Source organism: Falco cherrug, chromosome 3, assembly GCF_023634085.1.
Source record: "Falco cherrug isolate bFalChe1 chromosome 3, bFalChe1.pri, whole genome shotgun sequence".
In the NCBI taxonomy this organism is placed as follows: domain Eukaryota; kingdom Metazoa; phylum Chordata; class Aves; order Falconiformes; family Falconidae; genus Falco; species Falco cherrug.
Genome location: NC_073699.1, coordinates 107,775,403 through 107,792,580, shown reverse-complemented (window position 1 = coordinate 107,792,580; position 17,178 = coordinate 107,775,403). Strand labels below are relative to the sequence as shown.

Genomic DNA, 17,178 nt, shown 5'->3' with positions numbered 1-17,178 from the left:
CTACACCTCTCAGTATCTCACTTCAATTTCATCTCCATTTTAATTTCTGATAACTTTGCCAGGGGTTGTTTCTCTGCACGGTGTGAAATCCTGTTCTGCCAAATGAATTTCACAAATATAAATTACATGCTAGAATGAAGGGCTTAGAAATATGATGTGTCCTGATAGCTTCCCCACTGCAGGAGGAGTCGACATGCAACCCTTAGTCCAGGAGTATTAGCCATTTTAATAATTTCAAACCAAAGAATTAATGACTAAAACCATTTTTATTGTATTGTACAGTGAAGACACCAAACTTGAACATCACACAGGATGAATACATCGCAACTTTATAAAAGCTCTTTAGGCTCTTTAGCATGTAGAATGAATGATTATAAAGTAGTCATTGCCTCCCTTCCTCCCCCTTTTCCTTAAGGTATATCCCAGGCATTTCCTTTACAAAAGGCATCAATTGTCCCTCAACTGAGAGTAGGCATACTGACATTAAGAGAATTTTCCCTAGAGCTTTCTGTTATCCTCATAACTTTCTGTAAGAAGTTATACTAAAAATAGCGTAGGAACTTCAGAAGAATCAGCATTTCTTATTAACGTCTTTCACTCAAAAAGTAAAGCCTCAATGCCCTCTTTACGATACAAAATACATTCTTGAAAGTGCTCCTTCTTTAGGAAGGTCAATACATTATCTAGAGACAATGGAGCACTTGAACCAGTGACCCAGGGAGTTAGCAGAAAGATTTCCCCTGACAGCCACAGACTCAACAGCCTTGCGAAGCAAAGGTGTGATGAAAACAGAAGGGCATTTGGCTCTCTAAATCACCACAGAACTTCGTCCTCTCTTTGGCTACGAGCCACTGATAAAAGCAGCAAATTTGCTGCAAGATACAAACACAGTCCTTCACTATGAAGGGAAACTACTTAGCGACCCTCATTTCTTGTGACAGAAAAACAATAACCGCCCCCCTCCCACCTTTGGAAAGCAATGTTTCCTACTTTAAAGAGGAACTGTTAAATCACAGGCCCCTCTAGTTTTTGTAGCAAAACATAGGAATAAAGCAACGTTCTGCAGGTCTACCAGGGTCTCCAGATGGTAGGAGCAGCAGCCACAGTCTTCTGGGCAGGTTGCTTTCTGGCAAACAGGCAGGGTGACAGAGGGGAACTCCGCAGAGCAGGCGAGTACATGACATCTGCACCCATCTGAGCTTTGCAGAAATGCTTGATTAGCTGCACCTGAGTTTCCTTCTTGGGTTCGTAGTAGGACAGAAAATGCATCGCTTCCTTGAGGCACCGCAGGTATCCACTGTTAAAGTCCTGCTCTAGATTCTTGTTAATGAAAGCTAGAAAAGAAAGAAAGAAGCAAATGCAGTGGGTTAAGATCATGACCAAAACATGGGACAGTTGCCATTCATGGATTAAGTTTCTTTCAAGAGCCTGAGTCCACAAGCCCTGCTCACGTGGCTAGAGCTGGTGTGTTACACCCTGCATGCTCTGGGGGCCGGGGCTGCAGGGGAGGGCAAAGGCCTGTGGGAGTGGGCTGCGCGCGTGTGCAATACGTGCTCTGCACTCACTTTGGTCCTGCAGCTGGCTCTGCTGCTTCAGGTAGCTGACAGCCACTTCCAGGATGTCGGCTTTCTCCAGCTTGGAGTTGGGCTGGTGCCTCTGAAACTCCTTCTCCAGGAGCAGTTTCAGCTGCTCGATGCTGCTGTTAATCCGGTCACGGCGCATTTTCTCCACCACCGGCTTCCTCAGCTGTAAGAGAGATGGAGCAGATCGTTAAGGATTTTCCAAGACCTGGCCTGATTTCCCCTTCTGATGCCCTGATACACATGCGTTCAAAGACCCTCTCTTTTGGCAGGAGAGCTTTGCGATGCTGCCTGCCTGTTCCCCACTCAATTTAATTTTAAAAACTCTATATAATAGTCTCCCTTCTCTCTCTTCAACCTATTTGCCTTCCCGCAGACCACTTTCTCCCCCCTTATCTTTTCCCAGGTGGTCTTTATTTGTTAGAGGTGGCCTGTTGCACAGAGCACAGGCCAGCCTTCCCAGTCCTGTCAAGGGCTCTACTTACTTTATTCTTTTCTTTTGGCAGCAGTTTCTCCTCCATGTGGATCATGAGGGTGTTACTGGGAGCCATTCTTAGTGCTCTCAGTCCTGGGCACAGACCCCCGCACCGGGCTGCTGTGTTGAGCGTAAGACTTATGCTTTGGCAGTTACCGGCTGCCTCTATTTATACATCAGGGAGCTTCAGCAGATACGTGAGTCTCAGGATTGCTGGTGTTTCCCACAGCCATTCAGCCAATCCAGGCACACAGCTGAACAATAGAGGAAGCATCTATTAGCGCATGGTACGTTGATTGCAAATGCCCTGGAGAGAATAACCTTCTGCCCACGCTGACTGGTGGAGTGTGCAGCGTGGCTCTTCAGGGCTGCCCAGGGATCTGGGAAAACACTGACCCTCCAGCTGGTTGTCTGGGATCAGTTGCATTCCTGAGTCCCTACATGTGCCAGTCACATTTGTGAGCGTGGAGGAGGCACACTTTTGGGGGAAGGGGGGAAGAGAAGAAGGGGAGCACTGTTAGGGTTAAAATCAAAAGCACCAAGGACATCTCTCCACTCTTTCTAGAGAGGGCACTTCACAGCCAGCATCCCAGGTGCCATTTGCCAGAGTGAGGGTGTATTTGCACTCGTCTGTGCAGTCATTACACTTCTAATGGGTGAGCCAAAGCATTACCAGTGTGAAACAACAGGTTTGTTTGCATGACTTTTCTAAGTGGAGAACTGACAGTCGGTATGATGGGATGTTGGGCTAAAGAATAGCATCAGATTCAACCCAGAAGCCCTAGGCCTTGGGAAGTCAGAGGTGAGTTGTGAATGGGATTTAGTAGCTGAGGCCCACCTTTGGACCCCAGCAAGGAGGTCAGTTCTGCTTCTGGCCTGGGATTTCTGATGTGGTTTGTTCTCGTCTGACCAAGAAGCATCACACTGCTCCACTGCAGGCTGGACCTGCTGCAGTTTGCTGGACATGAAATCTCAGAGACCATGTATTTGCTTCCCTGCATAACCTTTAGCATGACATCCCTGCTCCATTTTCTTTTCTGGAAAATGAGGGTGGTGCTGCTTGCTTGGATTTGCATGAAAATTTCAATAAAAATTAAGCAAACATTTCTTTTGTGTTAAAGGCAAGAAAAAGATTGAAGATGTGTGGAACTTTAGGTTAGTTCTGTTTTTGTCTTATGAGAAAAATCCCTGCCTGGATACAGTCCTTGAGGCAACGCCGAAAATAACCCAGAACCTACCTGAGAAAAGCTGTGCTGCATCCTGTCATCTGAGGGGTCTAGCCTGGAGTGCCCGAGGCAGAAGTGTGCTCATCTTCTCCCAGTGCACTGCTTGTGCACGGGAGCGTGGCTGAGAATCTGGAGATGGTGGAGGGAAGTGTGCGGTGAAGTAAGAAAGCCAAAGGCAATTTCGTACTTGGCAATCCTGAAGTGAAGCCTGAGTTTAATGGGCAGTTGTCAGGAAGGAGGGAGGCGTCACTGAAATGGCCAGCTTGGTGGGTTTCATTGTATGGGCCTGAATGGGCTTAGCTCTTTGTGAAGGGCAGATGTTGTCCTTGGAGCCCTTTATTCCCTGCGTTGTGGGAAAGCCAGGAGACAAGACATCTCATGAACAGTTTGAAGTAGTCAAAGGGTTGTGATACAAAGTAAGATACAGCTCAGAGACCATGCCCTAGCTCTTGCCGGCTAGAGTAAGGTGTTGCCCTTTTTCCTGTGTTGTTTGGCTGGCCTTCCTCCAGAAGTTGGTGTCCTGTGTTATCCCTTTCCTAGCAAAAGAGCGATGGTGGCAGGCCTAGAAGCTAGAAGCTGGCAGGTAGGCATGTACCAAGCTGGTTGAAGAGGCTCTTCAGTGTCAAAAAACATCTTTTTCCCAACTCCTGAGCAGCAGCTCTGACCTTTATTGCTGTATTATAACTGATAGCCAGATGGTCTTTTGGGAGTTGGATTCTTCCCCTTTAAATCATTCAGACTCAAGCACCGTCACTAATGTCATGAGTAGCTGCAAGGCACACTTCTATTGTCCCAACAAGAAATGTTATCAATAGGGGAAAAGTATGGGAAACGCCGAGAAATTCAAACCCACACAGCCTGGTGCCAGTAACTCCTTTGTGGAGCCTGCGCTGCTGTCAGGGCACGATGAACTCACACGCCTTTTTCACCAAGTAAGGCTGAAAAGCACGTGTTCCGCCATGCAGGCAGGGGCTTCTCAGCGATCTGGGTTTTCCAGGAGAAGGGGGCAACATGGGGCAAGGGGGCAGAGGCAGTGGTGCACACACGGGGGTGGCCAGCAGGGATGCCCAGCTCAGCCGCAGCACTGGCTGTCCCGGGGGCCGACAGTTTGCTTCACCGTGCTTCAGTTTGCCCTTCTGGGAAATGGGAGTGGTGCTGCCGAGCTCTTCACAGAGCCCTCGTGGCGTCAGGAGCTGAGCCCGTGTCTGTGGTGGGAGATAGGGACAGGGCTGACTTGGCCCCTGCGGTTTTTGGGCACCACTTCAGGGTACTGCCAAACACCTGTGAGAGCCAAGCGGAGAAGGAGCGACGGTGGGCACAGCTCTGCTCCTCTGCAGGAGTGCTAAGGGTGGCCTCTTCTTGCTGTTTTACAGAGGAGTTTCTTCTCTCCCCATCTGTTGGGAGCCTGGTAGAGATGCTCCTTCCCTGGGACACCCCTTTGTCACCACAGCTGCCTGGAGAGCAGGGCTCTGCGGGGTCTGTGCTGCGTGCAGTCCCATCTCTAGTCGGCTTTTCTCTTCCTCGGGCCAGCCCGCGGTTAGTGTTGCTGAAAGGCTTGCTTACCCAGCTAAAATGGAAGGCTTTTTAGGTCCAGGCTGGCTCTGACCTCACTTGCACAGGCCATGTGCTAGTGGCAGCATCACAGAGAAAGACTAGCAATGAGAACACCTACCAGGGTCCCAAGCTGACCTGTGCTGACACACCTGTGTGGAAATTACTACCTTTGAATGTTTGATGAAACTATTGGGTCTGTATGTTGTGCCACACTCATACCTTACTACCACTGGGTATTAGGGATGTCTCCTACTGTGTAAGATTCCTGGGGTTTAGTACTACAGATCCCTGCAGTATTACCACATCCCTTCATCATCCTCATACCCGTACGACTTGCTCTGTGGAGGTTTTCTGGGTAAGGATTGAAAAGACAGGGTACTGCCTATTTGAGGTGAACCCTAATGATCCTCTACAGTTTTTAACTTAGGGGCCACTGCTTGCTTTGGTGTCACAGATAAAGATCACTTCTCCCAGCCCTCTAGGTACACCTAACCCTGTCTACCACATTCTGCTCAGGGTATTTCAGTGATAGTACATTCTACACAGTAAATAGCTTAAAAAAACCTTTGTCATGGGAGGCAATATGTAAAGATACTGTCCTGCAGAACTTGCCATTCAGGATTGGCTTCTTTCGCTCTCACAAGCCAAGCGTAATTCTGCCATGTGAACTGATGGAGTGGAAGTGTAGTGCAATCTGCCTCTTTCAGGGGAAAAGGTTATGTTGTATTAGACCTATTGTAAAAAAATATTCCATTAAATGTCATTAGCATGGCATTATCTTGCCTCCTTTAGATATTAGACATTAGAACCCTGGCAAAAAGCGGTCTTTTATTACTGTAAAGTACATTCTTCACAGGTTAACCTTTTTTAATTAGTTTTCCTTTAGATCCAGAACGCTTAATATGCAGCCATTCCCAGGTGTGTAAGTGAAGGAAAGTGGACTTTGATCATTAAGAAACATATAAGACAATTTGATATGCATTTTCAGGGCTGTTGGAGGCAAAAGCAATTTCTATAGTTGCTTGTGTGGTTGACCCTGAAATAGTCATGCACCAATAACATAGTCTTTCTACAGTGAGTATTACAAATAATTAAAAATTAAGGAGAATTTATTATTTTTCTGCCCAGCTGAAATTCCCACAAGTCACCTCTCAGCATATTCAAGAGTGCACAAGAGGGATTTATTATTTCCTGGTATATTGACTCTGAAAGGTCTGGGGATTACAGCTGCTTTGCACATGAATAGCTGGAGTGTGTTGTACAAAAGGCATGGTCTGTGGGATAATGGGGTTGGATGTGGGAAAGCGCTGACCCTGGGGGAGAGCAGGCTGGTGCCTGATGGCAGGAATCAATTATGTCTCAAAGGAACACATTGCCCTGGGAGCAGGCTTTGCGGGAGCCACCATGTTATGTGTTTACCACCCTCCTCCTTCAAAAACCCATATAAACCAACCACAGAATACATCCTGTCCTTCTGCTTTTACCAGGGGACTCAGCTACACCTTGCTCTACAATTAACGCCGGTCGGTGCTAAGTTAGTTATGATCTCAGTAATGTAAGTGTTCCCCAGCTCAGCAACAGCGCGGAGACCCGGCAGTTCTCTCACACACGCTACCAGATGGTTTTGAGCTTTGCTCTAAAGCACCCCAGATGGTTTTGGGTTTTGCTCTAAAGCCCCCCCCGATACTGCTGACTTCAGCGGGAGCGCGTGCTCCCCAAAAGTCCGCTGAAATACACAGACCCCACCAGTCAGTCACGTCCCAGCTCTGGCCAAGGAAGGAGAAAAGCCTGTCACTAACAATAGAGTGGAGGGAGCAAATACAGAAGCTGCTGAGTTCATGCACTTCCTTCATTGTTTTGGGTGGGTTTTTTGGAAGATGGGACTATTCAGTTCTTGCAATGGGCTGAGCATCTCTGAGGATCTGGCATTACCGCCAACATTTCGAATGTCAAAATTTGGGCTTCAAGAAACCAAGAAATGGGCTGAAAGTCATAGGGATTCAACAAAAACATGTTGATGTTTCTAATAAAATTAAAATAATTCTGATGGATTTTTAAAAAAACTTTTTTTTTTATTAAGCATTTGGACTTTGGATTGATGTCATTGATTTTCTCTCTTTATATAAGCACAAGGCTCGGATGTGAAATATTAGTGAAGGCCATAAGTATTATGAGTCCCATTATAAAAATCGCAAGACTTACCAAGTAGTGCTGCCAAGCATTTTGGCAAGCAGAGAATATTTCAGAGGACCAGGTTGAGAATTGGGGGTGTAGTTCCTGAGGTCTGGCCCCAACAACCACTTGCTGTCATTGACGAGACAGGAGTGGTGTGTTTGTGCGAGACAGGAGGGCAGTCACCTCTCCCCTTATAAGAGCAGCAATTAATCCTATCTGCTCTTGTCAAATATTTAATCCCTCATCTCTAGCTAGAGCAGCGGTGGAGAGGGGAGATAATAGTCACAGACTTCCCTGGCATCCCCTGAGCCTCATCTGATTGTTCCCTACCTTGGGACCAAGTTGGTAACCTGCAGCTGAATGCCCCAGTGAATTTCTCCCTTCCCTTGAGTTCAGCCTGGGTTTGGGATGGAAGCTCCCACCAGAACCCACGTTCTCATGTTTGGCGGCTGTCAGTCACCACACTGTGGAACACAATGGACAGGTGTCTGGTGAAAGCGTCTTGGGGCTCAGTGTCAGGTCCTGCCCCACCAGGCAGGTAGATTTTGGAGGACTGAGGAACATCTCTGCCATGTTCAGCTGGCAGCAGCGAGAAGAGATCGTGTCAGATAAAAGCAGGTGCCAACCTTGCAGGCAAGAATGGTTTTTCAAAAGCTAGATAACCTAGTTCTGAGCCAGGCAAAGGACTAGCAGAGGGGCATATGCAAGGACTGACAGACCGTGGTCCTCACAAGACGTACGAGGCAGAGTTGGAGGCTCTCATCACCATGCCACAGGGCAAGGCAGGCTGTCACATGTCAGGATCAGGGGGATCTATTGCAATCTAGAGCCAAACTCTACAGAAACAGCCTAGAGGGCATTAAGAATAGGACCAGGACCCCAGAACATCTTCAGTGTAGCTGGTAGTATAAACTGGGCCCTACAGTCACCTGCGGTGGTGTGGTACTGGGCATCTGGCACAAAGTCCCCAAGAGCTGCCATCGTCAGACTGGGCAGGCACCTTTTGCGTGCGGCCAACAATCAGCACATAATGCTGTAGCTAGCACTGATCTTGTTTACTAAAGCAGTACAGCTCCTTTCTCATTTCTAAGTCACCGGTTTTATCCAGGCCACGAGTCTAGGGCCTGAACTTCCCTTATAAACTCAGGGAGTTCATGTAATTTGGGGCACACTGCATCCTGTCCTCCAGGGAGCTCCGAGCCCAGAATAACCGCAACCGCTGGGAGGCAGCTGGTCAAAATGAAATGGTGCTGACAGACAGATTTGCACAAGGACTAAGGACAGCTGCATCTTAAGACTGCGGTTTTGGTAGCTCTTCAGGAGCATGAATAAACAAATTAAAACTTCGTTTACTTTCTAGAGAGATCAAGTTACTTTCTGTTGAATAGATCATTAAGTATTTCCTGACCAAGGATTTGAGTGCATCTTCCTTTTCAGCCATTTCATGGCCTTCAACAAATCATACTGAATAACATTTTCAGAAACCACTGCTGAACTTGAGTAGAAAGGAGAACTCTTGCATCTACTTATCTAGGTGGTGCAAGTGCAAGTGTGGTCCAGGCTGGGAATACAAATTCTCAAGTTTGCTCCTTTTCAGAGATGCCAAAGCTGATTGAAACAGAAGTGGGCGCTGAGCATCTTTGTAAACCAGATGTCTCAAATAGCCACTTGGCAATAGAAGCACTGCAACCAGTTGGCTATTTGAAATATTGAAATTTTGGGTTTCTCCTGTCTGCCTCATTTTTCTTCCTTTGTAAAACATCACTAATAATACATCCTTATCTCACAGAGAAGGTTGCTGAGAATTCATTAGCTGGTATTTGTAAAGCACTTTGAAAATGCAAAGCCAGTGCATTATTCCTAGTCTTCTGGATGCTTTCCATGTTATTAAAATCAGGATTTCAGAAAGGCTTATCGGGGATCAAAACAGCATCCCAAACTTGAAAGGAAGCACGACTGTTAAACCATCAACTGTCGCCTCCCCCTCCAGCCAGATGTTAAGCCCTAAAGAACTGAAGTGGCACAGGGAATTACTTTCCCAAGTTCCCCCAGCTGGGCTGACAGGCCTTGATCAATGGTTTTCTCCACAGTGAGTGCTATGCAGATGGTCTGCCCAGAGCAAGGTTTCTGTGAAGTACAAAGGGAAGTCAAACACCATTTCTAATTCAGCTTGTAGCATGGCACACTTCCTTTATCCTCTGCCTGAATGCAGTGAATAGGAGAGCAGTGTGGGAAACTGGAAGGAACTCCAAACTCACACAGTCCGCGGGTCCGTAAGACACTCCTGTCCTCAAACCACATCTGCCTGTGACAGACAGAGGGGAAAAGAGTGACAGAACGAAAAATCAGATTATGAAAACTGCATGAAGGGAAAAGAAACCCTGAGTAAAAGGGGGAAAAAAAAGTGAAGGAAGCTATGCAGAGAAACAGAAATTGCACCAGACTCAAACAAGGGACTGCCAAGCAGCACAGCAAGGAAAAGTGGAAGGAAATGACAGGGAAAGGAGCTGCAGGAGCAGAATCTTGCTCAGCCACTGGTAAGGCCAAAGAAAATGGTCCCGCTGAAGGTGGCAGAGGTGGGTTTTGCCCACGCTAAGACTTCTGAGCCACATACTCTGTTTGCCTCTTTACGCCCCCAGATTTTTTTAGTGTGTCCCAGGAAGCACAGAGCCTTGGTATTAGTCAAGATGCTCGTAAGCTTTTGCAAGCTGTTGCAAACAGATACAGAAGCTACTCCAATCCTGAATTGCCCTGGCATGTTAATCTGAATTACAGTTTGCTGTAATTTAAATACAGGACTGATTTCCTCCTCACAGCTTGGAGATCGTCTGCAGTAGGCGAGGCATTGCCTCAGTTCAGCTTTGCCCGAATAACGTGGTTTTTTGCTAGGACTCTCCATGGAGTCACTGACAGAAAGCGAGAGACTCAGCTACCAGGTGTCACTTGACAGTCAGGGTGCCCCTGCTCCAGATTGCTCAGTACCTTTGTCTTGCTATTCTCTTTACCAAAGGCTGCCCAGATATGATGGCAAGCATTGCAGCACATCCCCCCCAGTGGTACAGCAGGGCATCGATTCCTTAGCTCCGTGTGTTGGTGGGTGTGCTTTCCTTGAGCAATCTGGGAGATGCCGAGCTCTGAAACCCAGCCAGTGCAGGTCCCATTCGGGAAGCCATCACTGTAGTTTTGCAATGGGATTTTTGTGCCTCTTTGCTGCACGGTGCTAAAGGGGAAAGGTGATTCCTGTGGACCATGAGGGTATCGTAATTATTAGATCGGATTTTATACCAGTAATGCTACAGGGAAGCTTTTCTCTTCATTAATACTTCTAAACTATTCTGTGTTGCTTGGATAAAAGAAATGAGAAACAATAGACCGGATGCTGGTACTGGTATTTGGCAGATGGAAATTCAGGCTCAAATTTTTCAGATTAGGATTTTGATAAATTCCACTGTACGTGTAGAGGTAATCTGTATTTCCACCAGTTTACCGGAGATCAGGAAATAGCTCTGGAGGTACAGAAGCTGCAGGCTAAATCTAGCGGTCTGCTTCACTCTTCATGGAGTCTGAAGTTTCTGTTGACTTCAGTGAGGATCCAAGTAAGGCTCTTAGGTTCGGACCCTTTTTATTTTTCACCTCAGGATGGTCTGTAAGACTTGGCGCTAATTGTGTCCTACATTTTGCTGTCTTACCCGTTCACTATTCAGAAACACTGCTCTGTCCCTGCTCCCAAGCGTTTTACCTTTCTAAATGACTTGCTAACATAAGGCTATGGAAGTTTGTGTACTTCTGAGTTTCCCACACCATTTCTTAACTATATTCATTCCTGTCACAAAGGAAGCGTGCCTGACTACAAACCACATTAGCAACGGTGCTTGCCTCTGCATTGTGTTCAGTGGGAAACCCTGCTCCCAAAAGGCCATCTGGGCAACACGTATCAGGAGAGAAGCAATGGGAGCAATGAGCATCTCGCAAGACTTGAGAAAGGAGCAGCATCTTTGAGTCTTCCTAAAGAGCTAACATCTGGCAGAGATTCTGGGGGAAGGCTCTTGCTAATGCCGTATTTCAAACATGTTAACCAGGTCCAGTATCTTGGGATCCTCGTAAGTTTTCTATGCAATACGTATGTGTATGTTTGGAACCATCATAGAAGGTATATAATTCAGAATTCATTATCCTCAAAGTCCACTGACTCTGCTAACTTTATAATAGGGAGGAATTTTCTTTATCACTTTTCTTTAGGTTTTCCAACTAAAGCAGAAGCAGAGCATCTATTTTGCATAATCGAGCATTTAATTTGAGTAACACTTCCAAGATGGTCAGTAATTGGCCAATTTTTCCCCTCATAGACTGTGAAACCAACGAAAATAAAAAGCTATTTTTAATATATGGCTTTTTTAGATGCTTTAAAATTAATGTGTTACACAAAATGAGGAATTAAGAACCTCAGTAGATTTAGCATCTCAGGGAGATTTTGCTACATTCACCTCACATTAATACATTGAATAGCATCATTTTTCTTACCACACATGTTCTGAGTATGTATGTAGGGCCTCCAGCCCCTATAGTTAAGTGAATTTCTCGAGGCCACAGGAGATTATTAGCGTTCAGCCTGCTCTGTAGCAGTCTTTGGGTCAGTTTGGATCCTAATGGAGAAGTATTGAGCCTTGACCCCTTGATTGTGCCAACCACACCACGGCTATCGCAGCACCATCAGGCACAGTGTTGGCACAGCCGTCTCTGACACCTTTCCCTTTGGCTGTGGACTGGCCAGACGTGAGGCAATGGAGCTCTTCTGGAATCCCTGCTAGGAAAGCTGATCCTGCCTTTGCTGGGCTATGGTTTTTTTGTGAGGGATTGGAGCTCACATTGCTCTGAACCCAGCATGCAGGTGCTAAACTGAGGGTCCAGGCATTGAGGGGCTAGCCGCATCCACGCGGCTTGGATCATGGAGCATGGTGAGCCTTCACCTGCTCTCACGCTCCACTGAGTCAGTGGCAGATTCAAGGCAAGAATTCTGAAGGTGTGGGTTACAGTGACAATGCCTAACCATGTAATTACTAAACAGCAGGAGAAAAAAAGGTCCACCACATCTCAGGCGCACACAGTAAACAGATACGAAATGGGACATGATGCTTGGGATCCTGGAAGAAAATCCAGGATTTTTTATCCCATACAATTCATTCCTTCAAGAAGGTACATGGAAGTTACTTTCTTGGAAAAAGAAAGGAGATAGAGTTTTTCATTCTCTTTTAACTTGAGCTAAATTTTGTAATAATGAATTACGCAAAATTTCTACCAAGACCAAGGAGGGTAAGGTGGTTCAGGCGTGCATGACTGTTCCCACAGAGTTAACTTCATAATCCCCTGGCTACTGAGTGGAGAAATAGAGGTTCATGTGTGAAATCCTGCTGTAGAGATCCCAGGTGGAGTCAGCAGTGGCAGACGTGGGTGGCAACACCTTCAGCCTGATGTGGGTCGGTGAGGGGCTGCAGCCAGCTGCCCCAGCGCAGGCACCAGCACCTGTTCCAGGCTCCTGCCCCTCTCCTTCACGTCTTCAGAACCGCTGGGCAAACCCAGAAATGGCCAGAGCCTGCACAGGTGAGAGAAGCAAGTCAAAGGAAGACCCAAGTCACTCAATCACACGTCTGCGTCTGCTCGACTAGTTTTATCACGGAAAGTTAATTTGTGCTCCCCCAGAGTAACAGTCCTGTGATGCAGGAATGCAGGAATGCAGAGGCTGCTGAGAAGCAGGCTTAGTTTCTTGTCCTGTACTGTGGATAATTGCAGGGAAGGCGTCTGACACTTTAAACAGCCTTGTTGGGCTCCAACTGGAGTGCCTGTTTATGTGACTTGTACTGGAAGGGGGAATTATTGCTGTTCCTAGAGCTGTTTATTAGTGAGTTAATTGGGAGAACAGAAACCGTCTCCAGCAGAACTGCTAGTTGACTCTGCTGATCACGGGATCGGCACATTTCTTCTTCACGCGGCTTGATTAATGAGCTCAAGAAACGAGTTACTACTCAGGAGTTTCTGTTTCAGAGAATCTCCCCAAGAGGGATGCACAGAGCGTAAGATTGGTTTCAGAGGTGGCGTTACATGGGCTCAAAGATAATCCACAAGCTTTGAGGAGAACATGTGAAATGGTGTCACAAAAGCTTTCCCACAACTTGACATAAAAGGCTCAGAGCTCAACAGCTGCTGCTCTGTACGAAAAGAAGGAGCCTATTCAGGAGCAGTACAATAGGGATGGAAAAGCAGATCCTGGAAGAGGTCATTTAAACCTTACCTGGTCTTACAAATAATGAGTTTCAGAGTGAGAGAGAAATGTGTACATGTGTATGTGATTCACATTAAAAGTCATGCGTGACCACACATATATATATTAATATATACATGAACACGCATACACATATATTAATGTTAACACAAACAGGATTTACTTACTACAGTAAGAGATCCCCCACCATAAGCCCTAACGTTACTTGGCAGTAATTTATCTGATTATTATTATTATTATTCCTGTATTGAGTCTTGGAGAGGGAGATGCTGATGCTCACAGAGAAGCATATCGAACTGATGAGGTCACACAGCACATTTGGAGTAAATCTGGGACCAAAACGCATGGTTCTAGATACGCAGTTAATGCTGCTGCCTGCCTGCTTTGCCCTTCATGTCTTGTAACAGGACAACATTGCTGTCAGCCGTGCTCCACACAGGCCAGGGTGCATGTCCAGAGGATGCAGAAGATACCCAGCTGCCATGTCCTTCTTCAGCTCTTCATTAGAGCTCGTAAAAGGAAGCGGTGCTTGCACGGGCAGAAGGCAGGGTAAATGCAGGCAGATCTGGTTCAAGTGTTGTGTCATGAATCTCTGGCTGTGTGCTTATAGGATACAAATAGGAAGACGGTTAACTCTTCCAGCTGCAGGCACCTATTGAGCAAAGGCTGTGCCTCTCAATGCAGAAACTGCCCCAGTGGAGAATAATGAGGAATCAGGAATTTGATTTCTGATAAGTGTATGGGCTATATAAATTTCTTCTGCACTCCATTTTCGTTTGTGCATAGATGAAATAAAAATAACCAGAATTATTATTAAAATGCATTTTGCGGAGGAAGTGAAAAAGCATTATGTGAGACAAACTGCTCTCAAAACACTCCAAGATCCTTCTCCCCATGGATTTACGTTGCAGGTATTTGCAAACAGAAACATGAAGTGCTTGTGGCACGGCTTGAGAGTATTCTAAAGAGGCACATAAGATATCAAGGGAAGAGAACAAAGATCAAAACTGAAAACGTTTTCAATAACTGTGTGCTTACAATTAGAAGTACTTATTTGCAGTAAGACAAGCTGGAAAAGCTGTTTTCTGTTTCACATGGGCAAAACTGGCGTCACGGTCACCTGAGGGAGAACAACTGGCTCTGGCTTCCTGAGAAAACAAGGTGAGTGGCTTTAAAGCAGTTCTGCTCTTTATCTCAGTAAGCCAGAAACCGCTCGTGTGTGCATGTGCATTTGTGCATGCTTAAGCGTGTGCCTCCAAGCGTCCCCAGAGAGGAGCGCAGCCCCACGCAGGAGTTACTTCCCGCCATCGGCAGCTGACCTCCTCCTTCCTCCACGCATGTGAACCCAAGGCTGCGTCTGGAATGCTATTGATCCGCGGCATTAGTCAGCAGCCTTTTCCCATTGAAGGCCCGCTCTTTCCCAGCTTCTGACACGTAACTCTGATCCCAGCCTTTCACGTACCATACACTCCCCACCTGCTCATCTGGGAGAAGGTCATTATCCCCAGGCTATTCACTGGCAATGGAGCATGCAAGAATAGATGCTTCTCCTATTGTGCTGCCTATCTCCCTGATTGGCTGTAGAGTGTGGGAAACGCCACCAAGCCGGAGACCCACAGACTCTCAGTGAGGTTGTACAGTATAAATACCGCGCAGAGGCAGCTTCCAGCAACACGTTTCTCCTGGACTTCCACTCTGAGACCTTCCTTGCTTTCCCAGGACAGATGGCTCCCAGCACTGTTTTCATGGAGCCCGACAACCTACTGACACCAAAGGAGAAAAACAAAGTAAGTCCAGGCAGAGCAAGGCAGCTTCGAGCCGCGCTCTCAGCTGTTCTCATAACAGCTTACACCAGCTGAGAAACAGGTCCACATTGTTTAGGAACAGTGATGGGCAGCAAGCAGTCCTGTGAGATGGCAGGGAGAAGATCCTTCTAACGTAGGTCTCTTTTCCTTTGCTTTTTACAGCTGAGGAAGCCGGTGGTGGAGAAAATGCGCCGTGACCGGATTAACAGCAGCATCGAGCAGCTGAAACTGCTCCTGGAGAAGGAGTTTCAGAGGCACCAGCCCAACTCCAAGCTGGAGAAAGCCGACATCCTGGAGATGACTGTCAGCTACCTGAAGCAGCAGAGCCAGCTGCAGATGAAGGGTGAGTACTGAATGTTGTGTCACTCTCTAGCTTATTGCAAATCTGTGACACTTTTATGAATCTCTGGCCATGAGCAATTGCTCTAAACTATTCTTTCTTTCCCCTACCTCTTTTCTTCCCTTCTCTAGCTGCAGGATCCTTCCATAAAAACTCTCAGTTTGACTTCAGAGAGGGCTATTCGAGATGTTTGCAAGAAGCTTTTCATTTCCTCTCTCTTCATAAAGTCCGAACTGAAACACAGACCAAACTTTTAAGCCACTTCCAGAAGAGCCAGTCAGCTGCTGCAGAGGTCGCCTATTCCCCTGGGAACCCCAGCACCCTGAAGCAAGCATCGCCAAAAGACACCAGTACTCTCTGGAGGCCGTGGTAGTCAGGGGAGTCCTTACTTCATGGACCTCTGCCTTTTACGGTCCAGAGGAAGGATCTGAGTGCACCTGATAGCCCAGCTCTGATCCTCTCTTCCGTAGGGAATTTTGTTTCCCCTATATTTTATTTATGAGTGAAAAGAATGGCATACTTTTGACTTTTATGGGATCCTTTGGCAAAAGTTCAGGCGTTCTGCTGAGTGGTACTGAAGCTGTGTAGACACTGCTGGTAACAGTCCACAGCACGCTGCCCAGTCAGGGGGCGAATGTCTTCAAAATGAAGGAGGGTGTTTTTGTAGATGTTACAGTTGTGATGGACGAGAATTGCTGTAGGAGAGATTTCTCTAATATTGCTTGTAAGAGCCATCAGCTTTGCTCTGGCTTGACTAGCAACACTTGGTTGCTCAGTCACTCCAGAGGATAAATTTACTACCCTTTGGTTCATGCACACTTGATTAGAATCAATTTCCCTTGGTTTTCTTATAACTTGTACAGCATCAGAGATGGTTTTCGTTTTGTTTTGGATTTTTCCCCAATGGCCCTTTCATAGTCCTAGTATATAAAGCATGATGGATGAACAGAAGCTAGGAAACTATGTGGAATATTTCTACTATTTTGCTGCTTTTTTCAATTTAGAAAAAGAGTATGTTACTGCTTTATGTTAAAGAAAAGGTAGTACGTGTAAGGCTTGATTTGTCAATGTTATACATTTTGGGTGTAAGCTATGCTTTTTCTAGCATTTTCATTATAATAATGATTTTTGTCTGCATTGAGTGGTTTAATTCATGATGGATAGTGTTTCTCCCACTACTGGGACAGGCCTGTGGCTTACATGCATACTGTGTATGCGTCTCTGTGTTTGTAGAGAGCAATAAAATGCATTTGTGTGCAACTTCTGTCTGGGTTCTCTCCCTCTGAGCGATAGGCAGCCACTCGCGCCCCTGAGAAAGACCAATATGTTAGTCTTTGAAAGTTAGAAGTGGGATTTTTTGTAAAGCAAAAGGAGCTCATGTTCTCATCTACTCTGTATAGTCTCATGGCTCCCATCACGTGAGTACCTTGCACACTTAACCCCAAGAAGCAAGCAAGTGCTACCATCACACAGATTCTCTCAGCTGAATTGTAGTGAGCTTTTCCTTGGTCACTGCCCCTCCTATCCACACAAAACCTTCTCACCTGGGTAGTAAAGCCTCCAACCTGGCCATCTGGTCTCCCTAACAGGCAGCACCTGGAATCTGTAGTCTTCCTTTCACGTGATTTTTTCACCTCACACTGAGAGGAAGCAAACCGAATCACTGCAGTGCTGTGCATCCTCTAATGCCTTGCCACAGTTTCTTCTCTGGGAGCTCAGAGGGGCAAATGAACTGTCCTGCCCTGC

General features: G+C 46.5%; 2 protein-coding genes across 2 annotated transcripts; one reads left to right on the top strand and one right to left on the bottom strand.

Annotated features, from left to right (window-relative positions):
• Positions 1 to 247: 247 nt before the first annotated feature.
• Positions 248 to 2,587, bottom strand: LOC102058372 (transcription factor HES-5). Its single transcript, XM_027803259.2, has 3 exons — positions 2,066 to 2,587; positions 1,566 to 1,746; positions 248 to 1,334 (listed from the first exon to the last, which is right to left on the bottom strand). The coding sequence occupies exons 1-3, from the start codon at positions 2,129 to 2,131 to the stop codon at positions 1,069 to 1,071; spliced, it is 513 nt and encodes a 170-aa protein (XP_027659060.2). The 5' UTR covers positions 2,132 to 2,587; the 3' UTR covers positions 248 to 1,068.
• Positions 2,588 to 10,619: 8,032 nt separating this feature from the next.
• LOC102058545 (transcription factor HES-5-like) lies at positions 10,620 to 16,692 on the top strand. Its single transcript, XM_027803258.2, has 4 exons — positions 10,620 to 14,448; positions 15,012 to 15,074; positions 15,255 to 15,435; positions 15,564 to 16,692. Exons 2-4 carry the CDS (start codon positions 15,012 to 15,014, stop codon positions 15,803 to 15,805), a joined length of 486 nt encoding a protein of 161 aa, XP_027659059.1. The 5' UTR covers positions 10,620 to 14,448; the 3' UTR covers positions 15,806 to 16,692.
• The last annotated feature ends 486 nt before the right edge of the window (positions 16,693 to 17,178 follow it).

Coding starts and splice junctions, on each gene's coding strand:
- LOC102058372 (XM_027803259.2), bottom strand. CDS start 2,131: ATGGCTCCCAGTAACACCCTCATGATCCACATGGAGGAGAAACTGCTG. Junction 1,747..2,065: donor TGCCAAAAGAAAAGAATAAA/GTAAGTAGAGCC, acceptor TCTCTCTTACAG/CTGAGGAAGCCGGTGGTGGA. Junction 1,335..1,565: donor GAGCCAGCTGCAGGACCAAA/GTGAGTGCAGAG, acceptor TTTCTTTTCTAG/CTTTCATTAACAAGAATCTA.
- LOC102058545 (XM_027803258.2), top strand. CDS start 15,012: ATGGCTCCCAGCACTGTTTTCATGGAGCCCGACAACCTACTGACACCA. Junction 15,075..15,254: donor CACCAAAGGAGAAAAACAAA/GTAAGTCCAGGC, acceptor TGCTTTTTACAG/CTGAGGAAGCCGGTGGTGGA. Junction 15,436..15,563: donor GAGCCAGCTGCAGATGAAGG/GTGAGTACTGAA, acceptor TCCCTTCTCTAG/CTGCAGGATCCTTCCATAAA.